The sequence below is a fragment of the Microplitis demolitor genome, unplaced genomic scaffold (genome assembly GCF_026212275.2).
Source record: "Microplitis demolitor isolate Queensland-Clemson2020A unplaced genomic scaffold, iyMicDemo2.1a ctg00000141.1, whole genome shotgun sequence".
Classification (NCBI taxonomy): Eukaryota; Metazoa; Arthropoda; class Insecta; order Hymenoptera; family Braconidae; genus Microplitis; species Microplitis demolitor.
Genome location: NW_026525970.1, coordinates 1 through 23,785, shown reverse-complemented (window position 1 = coordinate 23,785; position 23,785 = coordinate 1). Strand labels below are relative to the sequence as shown.

General features: G+C 26.5%; 6 protein-coding genes across 6 annotated transcripts; 3 read left to right on the top strand and 3 right to left on the bottom strand.

The window, feature by feature from the left end:
* Positions 1 to 49: 49 nt before the first annotated feature.
* Positions 50 to 12,222, bottom strand: LOC128668900 (adenine phosphoribosyltransferase-like). Its single transcript, XM_053742705.1, has 4 exons — positions 12,172 to 12,222; positions 3,956 to 4,190; positions 3,004 to 3,082; positions 50 to 313 (listed from the first exon to the last, which is right to left on the bottom strand). The coding sequence occupies exons 2-4, from the start codon at positions 4,154 to 4,156 to the stop codon at positions 174 to 176; spliced, it is 420 nt and encodes a 139-aa protein (XP_053598680.1). The 5' UTR covers positions 4,157 to 4,190; positions 12,172 to 12,222; the 3' UTR covers positions 50 to 173.
* On the top strand, positions 4,648 to 9,159 carry LOC128668905 (uncharacterized). Its single transcript, XM_053742711.1, has 3 exons — positions 4,648 to 5,764; positions 8,559 to 8,789; positions 8,857 to 9,159. The coding sequence occupies exons 1-3, from the start codon at positions 4,648 to 4,650 to the stop codon at positions 9,096 to 9,098; spliced, it is 1,590 nt and encodes a 529-aa protein (XP_053598686.1). The 3' UTR covers positions 9,099 to 9,159.
* LOC128668904 (adenine phosphoribosyltransferase-like) lies at positions 12,051 to 13,324 on the bottom strand. The gene is made up of 3 exons (XM_053742709.1): positions 13,124 to 13,324; positions 12,172 to 12,250; positions 12,051 to 12,097 (listed from the first exon to the last, which is right to left on the bottom strand). The coding sequence occupies exons 1-3, from the start codon at positions 13,322 to 13,324 to the stop codon at positions 12,051 to 12,053; spliced, it is 327 nt and encodes a 108-aa protein (XP_053598684.1).
* Positions 13,325 to 13,815: 491 nt separating this feature from the next.
* LOC103568766 (cyclin-T-like) lies at positions 13,816 to 14,946 on the top strand. The gene has a single exon (XM_014441198.2). It carries the CDS (start codon positions 13,816 to 13,818, stop codon positions 14,944 to 14,946), a length of 1,131 nt encoding a protein of 376 aa, XP_014296684.2.
* A 3,555-nt stretch (positions 14,947 to 18,501) lies between these two features.
* On the bottom strand, positions 18,502 to 22,630 carry LOC128668899 (adenine phosphoribosyltransferase-like). The gene is made up of 3 exons (XM_053742704.1): positions 22,295 to 22,630; positions 21,343 to 21,421; positions 18,502 to 18,679 (listed from the first exon to the last, which is right to left on the bottom strand). The coding sequence occupies exons 1-3, from the start codon at positions 22,493 to 22,495 to the stop codon at positions 18,540 to 18,542; spliced, it is 420 nt and encodes a 139-aa protein (XP_053598679.1). The 5' UTR covers positions 22,496 to 22,630; the 3' UTR covers positions 18,502 to 18,539.
* Positions 22,631 to 22,986: 356 nt separating this feature from the next.
* On the top strand, positions 22,987 to 23,432 carry LOC128668903 (cyclin-T1-like; the record flags this gene model as incomplete). The annotated part of the gene is made up of 1 exon (XM_053742708.1): positions 22,987 to 23,432. A coding segment is annotated over exon 1 (446 nt), but the record flags the coding sequence as incomplete, so codon positions are not given.
* Positions 23,433 to 23,785: the final 353 nt, after the last annotated feature.

The window sequence follows — 23,785 nt, the reverse complement described above, 5'->3', positions numbered from 1 at the left end:
AATGATTTTGTTGACTGATTTATTTGAAATTTTTATAAAAAAAAAGTAATGAGATATTAATTTTTAATTTATTTAAAATTGAGATATAAATTGTAGAAAAAGACAATTGGTTATAAAAACATTTACATTGGAATGTAAATTTATAAAATTTATCACGAGATTAAATATTTTTATTAATTGTACTGGATTAATGAAAATACAGGTACTGATATTTTTGATCGGCCATTAAGTGAATTTAATTCCATTAATACAATGCACTCAACAACTTCGGCGCCAATCGCTTCAATTAATTTAATGGCAGCTGACATAGTTCCTGAAATTAAAAGCGCAAAGCATGAAACATAAATGAAATAAAATAAAATAAAAATCGTTAACATAAAATTTTCAAAAGAACACGGAAATAATTAAAAAAGTTTGTTATACAGTTTCGTCGCTTTTTCGAATAATTATATGGAATTTTTGAGCTCCTGTAATGGTCTTAAGCTTATTGTATAGCAAATCTAATGTTTCATTTGCTTCGAAATAAATAAAAACGTTTACTATAACTGCTTATGAATAGCATCAACTTTCACTTAATGCTTCTAAATCCCTACACAGAACAAAAATCTATTGAAATCAATTCATAATATGCAAGAAATACAAGTATATAGTGTCAATAATCGGTACTGATAATTATTTATAGCGAAAAAAAATTTATTTCAATTTTCAAAAATCGAAAAAAAAAAATAGTAATTATGGAAGGCCCATTACTGGACCGGGCTTAGAAGTTGCAGAATGGATAGAAGTTTAAGATAGAAAATTTTCAAGAAAATCGAAGGATACACCTTTTTTTGAAAACACAGTTGAAAACTTGAAATTCAAAAATCTCGATTAAAAACATTTCGTATATTTGTTTTATATTTTTTTTTTTTTTTTTTTTTTTTTTTTGTAAAGGCCATCTAAAAACGAAAATTTTGAAAAAAAAACATTGAATTTCGACCATTATTACGAAAGTTATCATCAAAAAACCATAAAAAGAGCGGTTTTTTCTAAAATTCGATATTTTTTGAACCATTCATCAAAAAAATCATAAAATTTACCAGCCTCTTTTGAGGAGTACTAAAAAATACCAAAAAATTAAGAAACTCGGAAAAATAAATTTTTGAAACCGTCCGATTTGGCGTGGAATGCTCCATATATATTTACAAACAATGTCTTGAATAAATTAAAAAATTAACGAAATTTGTTTGAAAATAGCAGCTGTTTAAAATTTTCAAAGTTATACAGTAGACTACCCGTTATATACCTGCTCTTCATAAGCTTCTTCCTCTCAATCGGGAGGTACTGAGTCCAAACAGCTTCCCCCATTAAACCACTCTGAGGAGTTTTGTACCAGAGAACCAGTTATAAGCCTCCGTTAAAATTGTCTAAATTATAAACTAACAATAGGAAAAAATAGACAAATTAATGATGGAAATTTACTATCTATGTTTCGCGGAGAATAATTTAATCATTATTATGCAAAATATAATTTACTGTTCATAATTATAATCATAAATTAAATTTAAAGCTTCTGTTACAACTGAAAAGTTTTATTGAGCATTATGTTTATCAATAAAATTATTATTTGTATGAAAATATAAGTATTTATTTTAGCGCTATAAGCACCAGAAAAATCAGGATAGTCGCGTATGTAACAAAATGTAAATATGACGTTTAAAATCATATAAAATAAAACAGGCTTATAACGAATAGTCGTGAACAAAACTAAACGTACGGTGGTAGAAAGACTGAAATTTCCAGAAAAATTTACCCCCCGTCATTTAGACCAGGCTTATGACGGGTTGTCGACTGTAAATAATAAAAAAAAAGGTCATTTGGCAGCCGAAATGGTAGTAGATTTCTTATTATTTATATATTTATTTTCAAGCTATCAAATAAAAATTAGTCAAAAAATTAAATTTTTTAGACGTTTTCCATATGAACTTCAAGGTTAAAAATTTATGTAAAGAATTTGTCAAAACGGCATGTGAAGAAACAAAAATTGAAGCTAATTAGATGAGCTTTAAAATACTTTCAATGATGATCCACATAAATTTTTGTTTTTAAGTAATTTATGGATAAATTAATAATAAATAATTTTGTATGTCAAATTTGAAAAATTAAAAATGTCTACAACTTCCAAACTAATCAACCGATTTAGCTTATTTTCAAATTTGACCAAACTATTGAACCAAAAAATATGTGTGTCAAGTTTCGTTTAAATCCGTTCAAAATCGTTTACGCTATCGCGACGACAAGGCTCAATATTTATAATTAATCATATAGTTGCGTTTGAACGTCATAATGAATAAACGGTTCATTTTTAGACAAAGTCATAAAAGTGTAATTTGAAGCTCATTTTATTAGCTACAAGATGTAATTAATGGAATTAACCTGCAACGTATTATTTATAAGATATTGAGAGTTAAAGCCGTAAAATTTTTTTTTTCAATTTTTTTAAAAAATCTGTCATTAATTTGTTCGAAAAAATTGTCGGAATGGAAAGTTAAATAACGAAAATTAAAGCTAATTTCATTAGCTTTCAGATACATTTAACAGAAATGAGCTGTCGCTTTTACGCTTTTAAATACGATTTTGTTTTTTGAAAACTTCGGATTGAAATAAAATCCGTATTCTCTCCCGATTTTCCACAGTGTAGTGATAACAAAATTTTTTAAATGCCCTTATACCTTTTCAATGGTATTTTCTACTAGGGTATGCCATTATCGTATCTGAAACGAGATTCATTTTTGAATTTACAGATAAAAATTAATGAATTAATAATAAATTATGGCAAAATTTTATAAAAATTTTATCATGAAGACAAATGTAATAATTAATTTATTTCTATTGAAATTTTGTCAAGTTAATTTTAATGTTTTTTTAGCTGCTTTCTTCAAACCAATGACTGAAAATTTAACAAAAATAGATATGTTTATATACGTAATTTCAATAAATCATAAATGAAATCAATTTTTTTACCTCCAGTCGCTAGTAGATCATCAACAATTAATACTTTTTTTCCTTTACTTATACTGTCTGTTTGGATTTCAACTGTAGCCTGAAAAATATCATTTTTTTGTAACCAACAATCACATATAAAATATCTTACAAAAGTATTCAAAACACTATATTAGAAATATATATTTTAAATACTTTACAATACTGATAAATATAATGGTGCAATTTATAAGCTTGAGACTTTTGACTTTTTCATTTTCGTTTATCAAAAAAGTTTTTTTTTTAAATATTATTACTAATTGTATATATTTAGGTATTTGTGTGGAAGTGGGGGCCATGACAATTTTCAAAGTTCCAAGTGCTTGCAGATTAAATTTTCTGTATGAGTTTATGTCTCTAACACTAGATATCTATCCGAACCTTGTAACTAATGTGTACAAAATTGGTAAGAATAACACAAAATCATGTTGATTTTCAAAAATTAATTTTTTTCTCATAATAATAATAATGTAATTTATTACAGCCGTAAGATGGACGGTGGCGATAGGAAGGTCTATCTAAGAGTTACAAATAATTTTTGAACTCTTGTAATAGTGAAAATCAGCATATTTGTATTATTTCAATATTTTTAAGGTGTTTTGGTGGTTGACTTGAGAGTCAATATATAGAATGAATAGAAAAATATGTCAAATAGTGCAGTGCAGCACGGAACTGAAAAATTTCAAAGAAAAATCCAAAATATGAGCATTTTCATACCATAGACATACACTTATACAATACCAACGCTTAATAAACATCTAATTAAGCAAATGTAACTTCAATCCGCCGACAAATGCTTCCGGTTGAAATTGGAATCAAAGCCATTGGTCTACTTTTGGTTTTTTGCTCTTTAAAATACATGTTGACCCCACTTATAAACATATACCTATATTTAAATATAATACTATAACTTAATAATAAAAATTAAATTTACCTCACCATACTCTAAAGTATAACTCTCGCGTTTAATATTTCCTGGTAATTTTCCTTTCTTTCTGATAGGAACAAAAGGTTTTCCGAGCTCAGTACTTAATATTGGTCCTAAAAGAAAACCACGTGAATCCAATCCTACGATTACATCAACATTTTTCAATGATTTAACATGATCAATAAGTAAATCATTCATCGCACGCATAGCTGTCACATTTTGATAAACTCCAAATATGTCCCTATATGAGAAAATTTTCAATTCATTATTTGAGAGCCCGACATAAATATTTAATTACGAACTTAATTATTTGCCATCAGGTCTTTAGCTTGTTCATAGAAATGTTAATTACTTTAATACCTGAATATTCAAACACTTATGATTATAATATTTATAGTCATTAGTCTAATAACCTTTTCTACCTCAGGTACATTTCTTCAGCCCTCAACTATTACTTTCTAATTACCCCCATACACATTGTTGCTACAATTTCATTGGGATAAAATCTTAAATGGCTTTGTTATAAAATCCCTTAAATTTCAGTGTCTCGTCAATATTTTGTCATTTTATTCTCGAACTCAATGTCCTACAGTTCGCTTGAGAATAAATAAAAAGTTTACGGAAAAATAAAATTGTGCGATTTTAGAAGTGAATAAGCTATTTCAGTGTGAAATAATAAAGTGTACAGTGAAGTTAATATGGCTCAAAAGTGGTATTTTAGCAAAGAAGAGTTAAAGAATTCTCCGAGTTTCAAAGATGGTGTAAGTACTGAAAAAGAACTGGACCACAAACAACAAGCTGCTTACTTAATGAATGATTTGGGCAAGCGGCTAAAATTGTCGGAAGTCTGTACGCATACAGCTACAGTGTACATGCACCGTTTTTACACTCAACATTCATTGTCGAAATTTCATCGTTATGAAATGGCAATGACGGCAATTTTCGTGGCGGCAAAGGTTCAAGAAGAGCCACAAAAATTGAAAGACGTTATCAATGCTTTTTATCGCTGCTTGAAAAAAGACATGAACTATCAACTGGACACCACTGCTGCCGAGTACCAGGATCATGTCAAGACTATAATATTAAATGAACGCATCCTTTTAGCCACATTAGGATTCAGGATGGGAGTGAATCATCCACATAAGTATATTATGAAATTCTGCCAAGAAATCAACGCTTGTAAAGAACTATGCAAGATTTTTCTGCAGATGGCGACCAACACCTTGCAGATGACGTCAATGTGCGTCAAATACAAACCGGCAGTCGTGGCGGCGTTTTGCATATATTTAACTATTCGATCCTCGCAATGGAAAATTCCAGAAGTCTTGGATGGAAATCCTTGGTTTTGGTTGCTGGATCGGAAAGTGACGTTTGATCTGCTGATTAAGATGGACAGGGAGTTCAAGGAAATATTAAATAAAATTTCACCTAGAATAAAAAACCGGGTGATGCGTTTATTTAAAAATCCAACTGGCCAATTGATTTTAATGAATCGAAAAGAGAGATGCTCCAGTTCATCGGATCAGGAGAATGTTTTGGCTAAAGCTGAAATTAGGAAGTCAAGTAGACGAAAGATCAGCTATCACGAGTATCTTGACAGACTGACGAAGAAAAAATCTGCTAATTCAGATGGGTCGTCGGTATCTTCACCTGAAGCTGAAGAAATACAAGATAATTCTGTGGGAAGTACGAGTAGTCAACTTATGCCTGTAACTACAGCAGATGTGGAAGTAAGAATTGGAGCTATCGGAAACTACAGCTATAAACGTAAACATGATGATGATACGGGCAGTATTTTTGTTCCTGTTAAAAAACGTAAGTTGTCATAGTTCTAATAAGACAACGTAATAATGATTGTAATTATTTGTAAATAATCGTTTATCATCCGATAATTTAATTTTATAAAATATTACTTGAGATTTGATTAATTTTATAAATATAATGTTAAGTATCTAATGTAAATGTGGTAAATTTTGATTGTATAAATTAATCATAATTGTGTATTAAAAGTTCACTTTTTTAGTTAATAAGCTTAGTATAATTCTTGTAAATAATTAATAAATAAATAATAAAATTTTAATTATTAAATAATCAATTACAATATAAATAAAAATTAAATCATAATATATTTAAAATTAATTACTAAATGAAAATATGATATATGTAAAAATTTGTATAAGACTTAAAAGTTGTGCAAATAAAACTATTTTATTATTATTATTATATTTAAAATTAATTATAATTACACCATAGGCTTAATCCTGTTTTTTGTAAAATAAAAAATTAAAAAAAAAGAAATACTCATTTTTTTTATTTATCAATAGTTTTTAGTTTAATATCATTCATTATTTTATAAAGTAATTTAATTTTATGGCTAATAAGTAATTTTCATAAATTTAAAATTTTTATATATCTTTTTATAAACGTAGAATAAGAAACAAAAATGTTATTATTACATCATGCAGAATAGACATTTGCCTATTAAAAAATAATCAAATTGCATTTGTTCATAGTGAAAATATTAACAATTATTAAATAATATTAACTTAATAAAACGGGTTTGAATGTTGCAAACATCAGACAAATTTGAAATTGTAAATAAATAAGATATATAATTACAAAAATAATATTTACAAAAAAAGCACTATTAATTTCAAAATTTTTTGAATTTACATTTTTTAAAATTTTATATTATTAATTATTTACTCGATTTATTAATAATTTTGAATTTGTCTGATGTCTGCTATATCACGCCCATAATGTAAAATGTATTTAAAATTTTTAAATTATTGAAAATTCAATGAAAATAAATATTTTGAACTAAAGAATAGAAACAAAATAAATCATTTGAGGTTTTATTAAAAAAATAATTTAAAAAAAAAAAACTAAAAACAAAAATTTATTTTTTATGATTTAAATTAGAGTTTATCTATACTTAATCTATTTTTTATAACAATTATAAATACTGCATTAAATATTAGGGCTCCAGTAATAATTAATATTGTACTTGATTTAGTCAGTCAATAAAACTCACCGTTAATGTCTATCGATAACATTAATATGATTGGCTATTCCGGTACTGGGCACGGGTTCATTTTTGTGCACCAATAGACGAACAGTAAAATTAATATAATAATACTATTTTTTTTCATATTTGTAATATGTTTTCTTGAATTTTATGTCATTCAAGATGCATATACGAAAAAAAAAAAAAATTATTGAAAAGTAATTCTATGCATTTTCTATAAGCTTAAGACCATTGACTGATTTCTTAGCAAAACCATTAAGAGACATAAAAAAGTCATTAATCCGAGACTATTGCTCTAATTAACATTTTTTTTTTTTTTTCATATTTTAAATATTTTCTAAAATCTATTTTATATCTTATTTTGTAACTAAAATATTAAAGTTTTAAATAAAGAAAATTTTATTTAATTTTAGCGCGTATGAGTTAAAATATAATATAATGATCATCAAATCGTTCCGGTATTGGGTCTTGTACCGGTATTGAGGCATTTACACGGAAAAAAATGATGCTCAAAATTTAAATAGTTTGTAGTTTATTTTCGACTTAAAATTAGTATTCTCGATACTAATATCAAACCAGGATCATTATATATATATATATTACAAAATGGCTATTATTTATATTAAAATTTGATACACATAGAAAAGCAAAATTTGTAATTTCGTATATTAAAATTAATATGAAAAAGAATTGATAAATTGGTTAAATCTGCAGTTATTACTATTTTAATAAACATAGAAAAATTTAAAAAATGAGGAACCGAAAAATTAGTAAACGTACTTATTAATATATAAAGATCTAGTATACGAATTTTTCATTTTATTATTTACCACTTATTCGATATATGTATATAATAAATTAATTTATAATAATGAATAAATATAATTTTATATTAATTATTAGTCAATGGGATAGAATTTATAAAATAAGACTTAAAAATTTTCGGTATTTTTATGAGCGAATAATCAGTATCTAGTATACTAAGTTCTCATTTTATTATTTACCACTTATTCGATTTATGTATATTGTAAATTAATTTATAATGATGAATAAATGATATTTTAAGGTAATAATTGATCAGTGATATCGAATTTATAAAATAAGAGTTAGTAACTTTTGAAATTTTCGGCCGAAAAAATCAGTATCTAAGATACCAATTTTTAGTTTGACCAATCATTACTTTTTAATAGATTATGCCATAAATTAATAAACTCTCACTCATATGTCACGTATTATACCTAAAAGTAATAATATTTACTTACTTTTTGAAATAATTGATAGTAATTTTTAGGAATCTACAAAAATTAGTAAACTACTTTGCATTAAACATATAATAGTACTAATTATTGATAACAGACTCCACATTTTACTGTTATTTTTTAATTTTTAATATTCTGTTTTTTCTGTGATACCATAATAAGAGTTAAAGAATAAAATTAAATTCAAAATTTATTATTCGATGAATTTTTTTAAATTTTTATAATCGAGGCGATCACACGCTCCCCTAATTATTTATTTTTTAATTTTAGTACTTGCAATTTAATATACTGAAATAATTTTTTTTTTGTTTTTTTTTTAGAGAAACATTCTGTGCATTACCACCAGATGGACCATATCCATTATTTTTATTCGAAGAATATCCTAAATTTATTATTGAAAATAAAGAAAAAATGACTGAGTTGATTAATTTAAGAGAAGAAGAAATAACTTTACGTAAAAAACGACAAGAAGTGTTGGAGAATATTGAGAAAAAAAGATTAGAAGATGAAAAGGACAATTTTATCAAAGAAGTTCAAAACCAGAGACTTCGAGGTATTGATAATTTATCATCATTATTTTTAAAGATTTTTGATAAAAATAAATTTTATTATTTGTTTAGAATTACAACGATGTTATAATGAGCAGCTTCGAGTATCTGAAGCCTCAGTTGCTAGTGAACGTCAAAAACTCTATCGACAATTGCCACTGAGCGAAAGTATAAATCTCACAGAAATTAATTCTGCGAGTGATGAATTTAATTCACGATCAAGAGTTAACTCTTACAATAAACTACGAAATGATGTGGAGGCACTTGAAGAAGAAGTTGGAGAATTTTTAAAAACTATTAAGTGTAAAAGATAGAGACATTATATAATATTTTATTTAATCTAAAGGTAAATAAATTAAATATGTTTTTTTGTTTTTAATCAAACAGTTAATCATGTAAATTATTTTTTTAAGTCATGATTTTGTTGACTGATTTATTTGAAATTTTTATAAAAAAAAAGTAATGAAATATTAATTTTTAATTTATTTAAAATTGAGATATAAATTGTAGAAAAAGACAATTGGTTATAAAAACATTTACATTGGAATGTAAATTTATAAAATTTATCACGAGATTAAATATTTTTATTAATTGTACTGGATTAATGAAAATACAGGTACTGATATTTTTGATCGGCCATTAAGTGAATTTAATTCCATTAATACAATGCACTCAACAACTTCGGCGCCAATCGCTTCAATTAATTTAATGGCAGCTGACATAGTTCCTGAAATTAAAAGCGCAAAGCATGAAACATAAATGAAATAAAATAAAATAAAAATCGTTAACATAAAATTTTCAAAAGAACACGGAAATAATTAAAAAAGTTTGTTATACAGTTTCGTCGCTTTTTCGAATAATTATATGGAATTTTTGAGCTCCTGTAATGGTCTTAAGCTTATTGTATAGCAAATCTAATGTTTCATTTGCTTCGAAATAAATAAAAACGTTTACTATAACTGCTTATGAATAGCATCAACTTTCACTTAATGCTTCTAAATCCCTACACAGAACAAAAATCTATTGAAATCAATTCATAATATGCAAGAAAAACAAGTATATAGTGTCAATAATCGGTACTGATAATTATTTATAGCGAAAAAAAATTTATTTCAATTTTCAAAAATCGAAAAAAAAAAATAGTAATTATGGAAGGCCCATTACTGGACCGGGCTTAGAAGTTGCAGAATGGATAGAAGTTTAAGATAGAAAATTTTCAAGAAAATCGAAGGATACACCTTTTTTTGAAAACACAGTTGAAAACTTGAAATTCAAAAATCTCGATTAAAAACATTTCGTATATTTGTTTTATATTTTTTTTTTTTTTTTTTGTAAAGGCCATCTAAAAACGAAAATTTTGAAAAAAAAAAAAAAAACATTGAATTTCGACCATTATTACGAAAGTTATCATCAAAAAACCATAAAAAGAGCGGTTTTTTCTAAAATTCGATATTTTTTGAACCATTCATCAAAAAAATCATAAAATTTACCAGCCTCTTTTGAGGAGTACTAAAAAATACCAAAAAATTAAGAAACTCGGAAAAATAAATTTTTGAAACCGTCCGATTTGGCGTGGAATGCTCCATATATATTTACAAACAATGTCTTGAATAAATTAAAAAATTAACGAAATTTGTTTGAAAATAGCAGCTGTTTAAAATTTTCAAAGTTATACAGTAGACTACCCGTTATATACCTGCTCTTCATAAGCTTCTTCCTCTCAATCGGGAGGTACTGAGTCCAAACAGCTTCCCCCATTAAACCACTCTGAGGAGTTTTGTACCAGAGAACCAGTTATAAGCCTCCGTTAAAATTGTCTAAATTATAAACTAACAATAGGAAAAAATAGACAAATTAATGATGGAAATTTACTATCTATGTTTCGCGGAGAATAATTTAATCATTATTATGCAAAATATAATTTACTGTTCATAATTATAATCATAAATTAAATTTAAAGCTTCTGTTACAACTGAAAAGTTTTATTGAGCATTATGTTTATCAATAAAATTATTATTTGTATGAAAATATAAGTATTTATTTTAGCGCTATAAGCACCAGAAAAATCAGGATAGTCGCGTATGTAACAAAATGTAAATATGACGTTTAAAATCATATAAAATAAAACAGGCTTATAACGAATAGTCGTGAACAAAACTAAACGTACGGTGGTAGAAAGACTGAAATTTCCAGAAAAATTTACCCCCCGTCATTTAGACCAGGCTTATGACGGGTTGTCGACTGTAAATAATAAAAAAAAAGGTCATTTGGCAGCCGAAATGGTAGTAGATTTCTTATTATTTATATATTTATTTTCAAGCTATCAAATAAAAATTAGTCAAAAAATTAAATTTTTTAGACGTTTTCCATATGAACTTCAAGGTTAAAAATTTATGTAAAGAATTTGTCAAAACGGCATGTGAAGAAACAAAAATTGAAGCTAATTAGATGAGCTTTAAAATACTTTCAATGATGATCCACATAAATTTTTGTTTTTAAGTAATTTATGGATAAATTAATAATAAATAATTTTGTATCTCAAATTTGAAAAATTAAAAATGTCTACAACTTCCAAACTAATCAACCGATTTAGCTTATTTTCAAATTTGACCAAACTATTGAACCAAAAAATATGTGTGTCAAGTTTCGTTTAAATCCGTTCAAAATCGTTTACGCTATCGCGACGACAAGGCTCAATATTTATAATTAATCATATAGTTGCGTTTGAACGTCATAATGAATAAACGGTTCATTTTTAGACAAAGTCATTAGCTACAAGATGTAATTAATCGCATTAACCTGCAACGTATTATTTATAAGATATTGAGAGTTAAAGCCGTAAAATTTTTTTTTTCAATTTTTTTAAAAAATCTGTCATTAATTTGTTCGAAAAAATTGTCGGAATGGAAAGTTAAATAACGAAAATTAAAGCTAATTTCATTAGCTTTCAGATACATTTAACAGAAATGAGCTGTCGCTTTTACGCTTTTAAATACGATTTTGTTTTTTGAAAACTTCGGATTGAAATAAAATCCGTATTCTCTCCCGATTTTCCACAGTGTAGTGATAACAAAATTTTTTAAATGCCCTTATACCTTTTCAATGGTATTTTCTACTAGGGTATGCCATTATCGTATCTGAAACGAGATTCATTTTTGAATTTCCAGATAAAAATTAATGAATTAATAATAAATTATGGCAAAATTTTATAAAAATTTTATCATGAAGACAAATGTAATAATTAATTTATTTCTATTGAAATTTTGTCAAGTTAATTTTAATGTTTTTTTAGCTGCTTTCTTCAAACCAATGACTGAAAATTTAACAAAAATAGATATGTTTATATACGTAATTTCAATAAATCATAAATGAAATCAATTTTTTTACCTCCAGTCGCTAGTAGATCATCAACAATTAATACTTTTTTTCCTTTACTTATACTGTCTGTTTGGATTTCAACTGTAGCCTGAAAAATATCATTTTTTTGTAACCAACAATCACATATAAAATATCTTACAAAAGTATTCAAAACACTATATTAGAAATATATATTTTAAATACTTTACAATACTGATAAATATAATGGTGCAATTTATAAGCTTGAGACTTTTGACTTTTTCATTTTCGTTTATCAAAAAAGTTTTTTTTTTAAATATTATTACTAATTGTATATATTTAGGTATTTGTGTGGAAGTGGGGGCCATGACAATTTTCAAAGTTCCAAGTGCTTGCAGATTAAATTTTCTGTATGAGTTTATGTCTCTAACACTAGATATCTATCCGAACCTTGTAACTAATGTGTACAAAATTGGTAAGAATAACACAAAATCATGTTGATTTTCAAAAATTAATTTTTTTCTCATAATAATAATAATGTAATTTATTACAGCCGTAAGATGGACGGTGGCGATAGGAAGGTCTATCTAAGAGTTACAAATAATTTTTGAACTCTTGTAATAGTGAAAATCAGCATATTTGTATTATTTCAATATTTTTAAGGTGTTTTGGTGGTTGACTTGAGAGTCAATATATAGAATGAATAGAAAAATATGTCAAATAGTGCAGTGCAGCACGGAACTGAAAAATTTCAAAGAAAAATCCAAAATATGAGCATTTTCATACCATAGACATACACTTATACAATACCAACGCTTAATAAACATCTAATTAAGCAAATGTAACTTCAATCCGCCGACAAATGCTTCCGGTTGAAATTGGAATCAAAGCCATTGGTCTACTTTTGGTTTTTTGCTCTTTAAAATACATGTTGACCCCACTTATAAACATATACCTATATTTAAATATAATACTATAACTTAATAATAAAAATTAAATTTACCTCACCATACTCTAAAGTATAACTCTCGCGTTTAATATTTCCTGGTAATTTTCCTTTCTTTCTGATAGGAACAAAAGGTTTTCCGAGCTCAGTACTTAATATTGGTCCTAAAAGAAAACCACGTGAATCCAATCCTACGATTACATCAACATTTTTCAATGATTTAACATGATCAATAAGTAAATCATTCATCGCACGCATAGCTGTCACATTTTGATAAACTCCAAATATGTCCCTATATGAGAAAATTTTCAATTCATTATTTGAGAGCCCGACATAAATATTTAATTACGAACTTAATTATTTGCCATCAGGTCTTTAGCTTGTTCATAGAAATGTTAATTACTTTAATACCTGAATATTCAAACACTTATGATTATAATATTTATAGTCATTAGTCTAATAACCTTTTCTACCTCAGGTACATTTCTTCAGCCCTCAACTATTACTTTCTAATTACCCCCATACACATTGTTGCTACAATTTCATTGGGATAAAATCTTAAATGGCTTTGTTATAAAATCCCTTAAATTTCAGTGTCTCGTCAATATTTTGTCATTTTATTCTCGAACTCAATGTCCTACAGTTCGCTTGAGAATAAATAAAAAGTTTACGGAAAAATAAAATTGTGCGATTTTAGAAGTGAATAAGCTATTTCAGTGTGAAATAATAAAGTGTACAGTGAAGTTAATATGGCTCAAAAGTGGTATTTTAGCAAAGAAGAGTTAAAGAATTCTCCGAGTTTCAAAGATGGTGTAAGTACTGAAAAAGAACTGGACCACAAACAACAAGCTGCTTACTTAATGAATGATTTGGGCAAGCGGCTAAAATTGTCGGAAGTCTGTACGCATACAGCTACAGTGTACATGCACCGTTTTTACACTCAACATTCATTGTCGAAATTTCATCGTTATGAAATGGCAATGACGGCAATTTTCGTGGCGGCAAAGGTTCAAGAAGAGCCACAAAAATTGAAAGACGTTATCAATGCTTTTTATCGCTGCTTGAAAAAAGACATGAACTATCAACTGGACACCACTGCTGCCGAGTACCAGGATCATGTCAAGACTATAATATTAAATGAACGCATCCTTTTAGCCACATTAGGATTCAGGATGGGAGTGAATCATCCACATAAGTATATTATGAAATTCTGCCAAGAAATCAACGCTTGTAAAGAACTATGCAAGATTTTTCTGCAGATGGCGACCAACACCTTGCAGATGACGTCAATGTGCGTCAAATACAAACCGGCAGTCGTGGCGGCGTTTTGCATATATTTAACTATTCGATCCTCGCAATGGAAAATTCCAGAAGTCTTGGATGGAAATCCTTGGTTTTGGTTGCTGGATCGGAAAGTGACGTTTGATCTGCTGATTAAGATGGACAGGGAGTTCAAGGAAATATTAAATAAAATTTCACCTAGAATAAAAAACCGGGTGATGCGTTTATTTAAAAATCCAACTGGCCAATTGATTTTAATGAATCGAAAAGAGAGATGCTCCAGTTCATCGGATCAGGAGAATGTTTTGGCTAAAGCTGAAATTAGGAAGTCAAGTAGACGAAAGATCAGCTATCACGAGTATCTTGACAGACTGACGAAGAAAAAATCTGCTAATTCAGATGGGTCGTCGGTATCTTCACCTGAAGCTGAAGAAATACAAGATAATTCTGTGGGAAGTACGAGTAGTCAACTTATGCCTGTAACTACAGCAGATGTGGAAGTAAGAATTGGAGCTATCGGAAACTACAGCTATAAACGTAAACATGATGATGATACGGGCAGTATTTTTGTTCCTGTTAAAAAACGTAAGTTGTCATAGTTCTAATAAGACAACGTAATAATGATTGTAATTATTTGTAAATAATCGTTTATCATCCGATAATTTAATTTTATAAAATATTACTTGAGATTTGATTAATTTTATAAATATAATGTTAAGTATCTAATGTAAATGTGGTAAATTTTGATTGTATAAATTAATCATAATTGTGTATTAAAAGTTCACTTTTTTAGTTAATAAGCTTAGTATAATTCTTGTAAATAATTAATAAATAAATAATAAAATTTTAATTATTAAATAATCAATTACAATATAAATAAAAATTAAATCATAATATATTTAAAATTAATTACTAAATGAAAATATGATATATGTAAAAATTTGTATAAGACTTAAAAGTTGTGCAAATAAAACTATTTTATTATTATTATTATATTTAAAATTAATTATAATTACACCATAGGCTTAATCCTGTTTTTTGTAAAATAAAAAATTAAAAAAAAAGAAATACTCATTTTTTTTATTTATCAATAGTTTTTAGTTTAATATCATTCATTATTTTATAAAGTAATTTAATTTTATGGCTAATAAGTAATTTTCATAAATTTAAAATTTTTATATATCTTTTTATAAACGTAGAATAAGAAACAAAAATGTTATTATTACATCATGCAGAATAGACATTTGCCTATTAAAAAATAATCAAATTGCATTTGTTCATAGTGAAAATATTAACAATTATTAAATAATATTAACTTAATAAAACGGGTTTGAATGTTGCAAACATCAGACAAATTTGAAATTGTAAATAAATAAGATATATAATTACAAAAATAATATTTACAAAAAAAGCACTATTAATTTCAAAATTTTTTGAATTTACATTTTTTAAAATTTTATATTATTAATTATTTACTCGATTTATTAATAATTTTGAATTTGTCTGATGTCTGCTATATCACGCCCATAATGTAAAATGTATTTAAAATTTTTAAATTATTGAAAATTCAATGAAAATAAATATTTTGAACTAAAGAATAGAAACAAAATAAATCATTTGAGGTTTTATTAAAAAAATAATTTAAAAAAAAAAAACTAAAAACAAAAATTTATTTTTTATGATTTAAATTAGAGTTTATCTATACTTAATCTATTTTTTATAACAATTATAAATACTGCATTAAATATTAGGGCTCCAGTAATAATTAATATTGTACTTGATTTAGTCAGTCAATAAAACTCACCGTTAATGTCTATCGATAACATTAATATGATTGGCTATTCCGGTACTGGGCACGGGTTCATTTTTGTGCACCAATAGACGAACAGTAAAATTAATATAATAATACTATTTTTTTTCATATTTGTAATATGTTTTCTTGAATTTTATGTCATTCAAGATGCATATACGAAAAAAAAAAAAAATTATTGAAAAGTAATTCTATGCATTTTCTATAAGCTTAAGACCATTGACTGATTTCTTAGCAAAACCATTAAGAGACATAAAAAAGTCATTAATCCGAGACTATTGCTCTAATTAACATTTTTTTTTTTTTTTCATATTTTAAATATTTTCTAAAATCTATTTTATATCTTATTTTGTAACTAAAATATTAAAGTTTTAAATAAAGAAAATTTTATTTAATTTTAGCGCGTATGAGTTAAAATATAATATAATGATCATCAAATCGTTCCGGTATTGGGTCTTGTACCGGTATTGAGGCATTTACACGGAAAAAAATGATGCTCAAAATTTAAATAGTTTGTAGTTTATTTTCGACTTAAAATTAGTATTCTCGATACTAATATCAAACCAGGATCATTATATATATATATATTACAAAATGGCTATTATTTATATTAAAATTTGATACACATAGAAAAGCAAAATTTGTAATTTCGTATATTAAAATTAATATGAAAAAGAATTGATAAATTGGTTAAATCTGCAGTTATTACTATTTTAATAAACATAGAAAAATTTAAAAAATGAGGAACCGAAAAATTAGTAAACGTACTTATTAATATATAAAGATCTAGTATACGAATTTTTCATTTTATTATTTACCACTTATTCGATATATGTATATAATAAATTAATTTATAATAATGAATAAATATAATTTTATATTAATTATTAGTCAATGGGATAGAATTTATAAAATAAGACTTAAAAATTTTCGGTATTTTTATGAGCGAATAATCAGTATCTAGTATACTAAGTTCTCATTTTATTATTTACCACTTATTCGATTTATGTATATTGTAAATTAATTTATAATGATGAATAAATGATATTTTAAGGTAATAATTGATCAGTGATATCGAATTTATAAAATAAGAGTTAGTAACTTTTGAAATTTTCGGCCGAAAAAATCAGTATCTAAGATACCAATTTTTAGTTTGACCAATCATTACTTTTTAATAGATTATGCCATAAATTAATAAACTCTCACTCATATGTCACGTATTATACCTAAAAGTAATAATATTTACTTACTTTTTGAAATAATTGATAGTAATTTTTAGGAATCTACAAAAATTAGTAAACTACTTTGCATTAAACATATAATAGTACTAATTATTGATAACAGACTCCACATTTTACTGTTATTTTTTAATTTTTAATATTCTGTTTTTTCTGTGATACCATAATAAGAGTTAAAGAATAAAATTAAATTCAAAATTTATTATTCGATGAATTTTTTTAAATTTTTATAATCGAGGCGATCACACGCTCCCCTAATTATTTATTTTTTAATTTTAGTACTTGCAATTTAATATACTGAAATAATTTTTTTTTTGTTTTTTTTTTAGAGAAACATTCTGTGCATTACCACCAGATGGACCATATCCATTATTTTTATTCGAAGAATATCCTAAATTTATTATTGAAAATAAAGAAAAAATGACTGAGTTGATTAATTTAAGAGAAGAAGAAATAACTTTACGTAAAAAACGACAAGAAGTGTTGGAGAATATTGAGAAAAAAAGATTAGAAGATGAAAAGGACAATTTTATCAAAGAAGTTCAAAACCAGAGACTTCGAGGTATTGATAATTTATCATCATTATTTTTAAAGATTTTTGATAAAAATAAATTTTATTATTTGTTTAGAATTACAACGATGTTATAATGAGCAGCTTCGAGTATCTGAAGCCTCAGTTGCTAGTGAACGTCAAAAACTCTATCGACAATTGCCACTGAGCGAAAGTATAAATCTCACAGAAATTAATTCTGCGAGTGATGAATTTAATTCACGATCAAGAGTTAACTCTTACAATAAACTACGAAATGATGTGGAGGCACTTGAAGAAGAAGTTGGAGAATTTTTAAAAACTATTAAGTGTAAAAGATAGAGACATTATATAATATTTTATTTAATCTAAAGGTAAATAAATTAAATATGTTTTTTTGTTTTTAATCAAACAGTTAATCATGTAAATTATTTTTTTAAGTCATGATTTTGTTGACTGATTTATTTGAAATTTTTATAAAAAAAAAGTAATGAAATATTAATTTTTAATTTATTTAAAATTGAGATATAAATTGTAGAAAAAGACAATTGGTTATAAAAACATTTACATTGGAATGTAAATTTATAAAATTTATCACGAGATTAAATATTTTTATTAATTGTACTGGATTAATGAAAATACAGGTACTGATATTTTTGATCGGCCATTAAGTGAATTTAATTCCATTAATACAATGCACTCAACAACTTCGGCGCCAATCGCTTCAATTAATTTAATGGCAGCTGACATAGTTCCTGAAATTAAAAGCGCAAAGCATGAAACATAAATGAAATAAAATAAAATAAAAATCGTTAACATAAAATTTTCAAAAGAACACGGAAATAATTAAAAAAGTTTGTTATACAGTTTCGTCGCTTTTTCGAATAATTATATGGAATTTTTGAGCTCCTGTAATGGTCTTAAGCTTATTGTATAGCAAATCTAATGTTTCATTTGCTTCGAAATAAATAAAAACGTTTACTATAACTGCTTATGAATAGCATCAACTTTCACTTAATGCTTCTAAATCCCTACACAGAACAAAAATCTATTGAAATCAATTCATAATATGCAAGAAATACAAGTATATAGTGTCAATAATCGGTACTGATAATTATTTATAGCGAAAAAAAATTTATTTCAATTTTCAAAAATCGAAAAAAAAAAATAGTAATTATGGAAGGCCCATTACTGGACCGGGCTTAGAAGTTGCAGAATGGATAGAAGTTTAAGATAGAAAATTTTCAAGAAAATCGAAGGATACACCTTTTTTTGAAAACACAGTTGAAAACTTGAAATTCAAAAATCTCGATTAAAAACATTTCGTATATTTGTTTTATATTTTTTTTTTTTTTTTTTTTTTTTTTTTGTAAAGGCCATCTAAAAACGAAAATTTTGAAAAAAAAACATTGAATTTCGACCATTATTACGAAAGTTATCATCAAAAAACCATAAAAAGAGCGGTTTTTTCTAAAATTCGATATTTTTTGAACCATTCATCAAAAAAATCATAAAATTTACCAGCCTCTTTTGAGGAGTACTAAAAAATACCAAAAAATTAAGAAACTCGGAAAAATAAATTTTTGAAACCGTCCGATTTGGCGTGGAATGCTCCATATATATTTACAAACAATGTCTTGAATAAATTAAAAAATTAACGAAATTTGTTTGAAAATAGCAGCTGTTTAAAATTTTCAAAGTTATACAGTAGACTACCCGTTATATACCTGCTCTTCATAAGCTTCTTCCTCTCAATCGGGAGGTACTGAGTCCAAACAGCTTCCCCCATTAAACCACTCTGAGGAGTTTTGTACCAGAGAACCAGTTATAAGCCTCCGTTAAAATTGTCTAAATTATAAACTAACAATAGGAAAAAATAGACAAATTAATGATGGAAATTTACTATCTATGTTTCGCGGAGAATAATTTAATCATTATTATGCAAAATATAATTTACTGTTCATAATTATAATCATAAATTAAATTTAAAGCTTCTGTTACAATTGAAAAGTTTTATTGAGCATTATGTTTATCAATAAAATTATTATTTTTATGAAAATATAAGTATTTATTTTAGCGCTATAAGCACCAGAAAAATCAGGATAGTCGCGTATGTAACAAAATGTAAATATGACGTTTAAAATCATATAAAATAAAACAGGCTTATAACGAATAGTCGTGAACAAAACTAAACGTACGGTGGTAGAAAGACTGAAATTTCCAGAAAAATTTACCCCCCGTCATTTAGACCAGGCTTATGACGGGTTGTCGACTGTAAATAATAAAAAAAAAGGTCATTTGGCAGCCGAAATGGTAGTAGATTTCTTATTATTTATATATTTATTTTCAAGCTATCAAATAAAAATTAGTCAAAAAATTAAATTTTTTAGACGTTTTCCATATGAACTTCAAGGTTAAAAATTTATGTAAAGAATTTGTCAAAACGGCATGTGAAGAAACAAAAATTGAAGCTAATTAGATGAGCTTTAAAATACTTTCAATGATGATCCACATAAATTTTTGTTTTTAAGTAATTTATGGATAAATTAATAATAAATAATTTTGTATCTCAAATTTGAAAAATTAAAAATGTCTACAACTTCCAAACTAATCAACCGATTTAGCTTATTTTCAAATTTGACCAAACTATTGAACCAAAAAATATGTGTGTCAAGTTTCGTTTAAATCCGTTCAAAATCGTTTACGCTATCGCGACGACAAGGCTCAATATTTATAATTAATCATATAGTTGCGTTTGAACGTCATAATGAATAAACGGTTCATTTTTAGACAAAGTCATTAGCTACAAGATGTAATTAATCGCATTAACCTGCAACGTATTATTTATAAGATATTGAGAGTTAAAGCCGTAAAATTTTTTTTTTCAATTTTTTTAAAAAATCTGTCATTAATTTGTTCGAAAAAATTGTCGGAATGGAAAGTTAAATAACGAAAATTAAAGCTAATTTCATTAGCTTTCAGATACATTTAACAGAAATGAGCTGTCGCTTTTACGCTTTTAAATACGATTTTGTTTTTTGAAAACTTCGGATTGAAATAAAATCCGTATTCTCTCCCGATTTTCCACAGTGTAGTGATAACAAAATTTTTTAAATGCCCTTATACCTTTTCAATGGTATTTTCTACTAGGGTATGCCATTATCGTATCTGAAACGAGATTCATTTTTGAATTTACAGATAAAAATTAATGAATTAATAATAAATTATGGCAAAATTTTATAAAAATTTTATCATGAAGACAAATGTAATAATTAATTTATTTCTATTGAAATTTTGTCAAGTTAATTTTAATGTTTTTTTAGCTGCTTTCTTCAAACCAATGACTGAAAATTTAACAAAAATAGATATGTTTATATACGTAATTTCAATAAATCATAAATGAAATCAATTTTTTTACCTCCAGTCGCTAGTAGATCATCAACAATTAATACTTTTTTTCCTTTACTTATACTGTCTGTTTGGATTTCAACTGTAGCCTGAAAAATATCATTTTTTTGTAACCAACAATCACATATAAAATATCTTACAAAAGTATTCAAAACACTATATTAGAAATATATATTTTAAATACTTTACAATACTGATAAATATAATGGTGCAATTTATAAGCTTGAGACTTTTGACTTTTTCATTTTCGTTTATCAAAAAAGTTTTTTTTTTAAATATTATTACTAATTGTATATATTTAGGTATTTGTGTGGAAGTGGGGGCCATGACAATTTTCAAAGTTCCAAGTGCTTGCAGATTAAATTTTCTGTATGAGTTTATGTCTCTAACACTAGATATCTATCCGAACCTTGTAACTAATGTGTACAAAATTGGTAAGAATAACACAAAATCATGTTGATTTTCAAAAATTAATTTTTTTCTCATAATAATAATAATGTAATTTATTACAGCCGTAAGATGGACGGTGGCGATAGGAAGGTCTATCTAAGAGTTACAAATAATTTTTGAACTCTTGTAATAGTGAAAATCAGCATATTTGTATTATTTCAATATTTTTAAGGTGTTTTGGTGGTTGACTTGAGAGTCAATATATAGAATGAATAGAAAAATATGTCAAATAGTGCAGTGCAGCACGGAACTGAAAAATTTCAAAGAAAAATCCAAAATATGAGCATTTTCATACCATAGACATACACTTATACAATACCAACGCTTAATAAACATCTAATTAAGCAAATGTAACTTCAATCCGCCGACAAATGCTTCCGGTTGAAATTGGAATCAAAGCCATTGGTCTACTTTTGGTTTTTTGCTCTTTAAAATACATGTTGACCCCACTTATAAACATATACCTATATTTAAATATAATACTATAACTTAATAATAAAAATTAAATTTACCTCACCATACTCTAAAGTATAACTCTCGCGTTTAATATTTCCTGGTAATTTTCCTTTCTTTCTGATAGGAACAAAAGGTTTTCCGAGCTCAGTACTTAATATTGGTCCTAAAAGAAAACCACGTGAATCCAATCCTACGATTACATCAACATTTTTCAATGATTTAACATGATCAATAAGTAAATCATTCATCGCACGCATAGCTGTCACATTTTGATAAACTCCAAATATGTCCCTATATGAGAAAATTTTCAATTCATTATTTGAGAGCCCGACATAAATATTTAATTACGAACTTAATTATTTGCCATCAGGTCTTTAGCTTGTTCATAGAAATGTTAATTACTTTAATACCTGAATATTCAAACACTTATGATTATAATATTTATAGTCATTAGTCTAATAACCTTTTCTACCTCAGGTACATTTCTTCAGCCCTCAACTATTACTTTCTAATTACCCCCATACACATTGTTGCTACAATTTCATTGGGATAAAATCTTAAATGGCTTTGTTATAAAATCCCTTAAATTTCAGTGTCTCGTCAATATTTTGTCATTTTATTCTCGAACTCAATGTCCTACAGTTCGCTTGAGAATAAATAAAAAGTTTACGGAAAAATAAAATTGTGCGATTTTAGAAGTGAATAAGCTATTTCAGTGTGAAATAATAAAGTGTACAGTGAAGTTAATATGGCTCAAAAGTGGTATTTTAGCAAAGAAGAGTTAAAGAATTCTCCGAGTTTCAAAGATGGTGTAAGTACTGAAAAAGAACTGGACCACAAACAACAAGCTGCTTACTTAATGAATGATTTGGGCAAGCGGCTAAAATTGTCGGAAGTCTGTACGCATACAGCTACAGTGTACATGCACCGTTTTTACACTCAACATTCATTGTCGAAATTTCATCGTTATGAAATGGCAATGACGGCAATTTTCGTGGCGGCAAAGGTTCAAGAAGAGCCACAAAAATTGAAAGACGTTATCAATGCTTTTTATCGCTGCTTGAAAAAAGACATGAACTATCAACTGGACACCACTGCTGCCGAGTACCAGGATCATGTCAAGACTATAATATTAAATGAACGCATCCTTTTAGCCACATTAGGATTCAGGATGGGAGTGAATCATCCACATAAGTATATTATGAAATTCTGCCAAGAAATCAACGCTTGTAAAGAACTATGCAAGATTTTTCTGCAGATGGCGACCAACACCTTGCAGATGACGTCAATGTGCGTCAAATACAAACCGGCAGTCGTGGCGGCGTTTTGCATATATTTAACTATTCGATCCTCGCAATGGAAAATTCCAGAAGTCTTGGATGGAAATCCTTGGTTTTGGTTGCTGGATCGGAAAGTGACGTTTGATCTGCTGATTAAGATGGACAGGGAGTTCAAGGAAATATTAAATAAAATTTCACCTAGAATAAAAAACCGGGTGATGCGTTTATTTAAAAATCCAACTGGCCAATTGATTTTAATGAATCGAA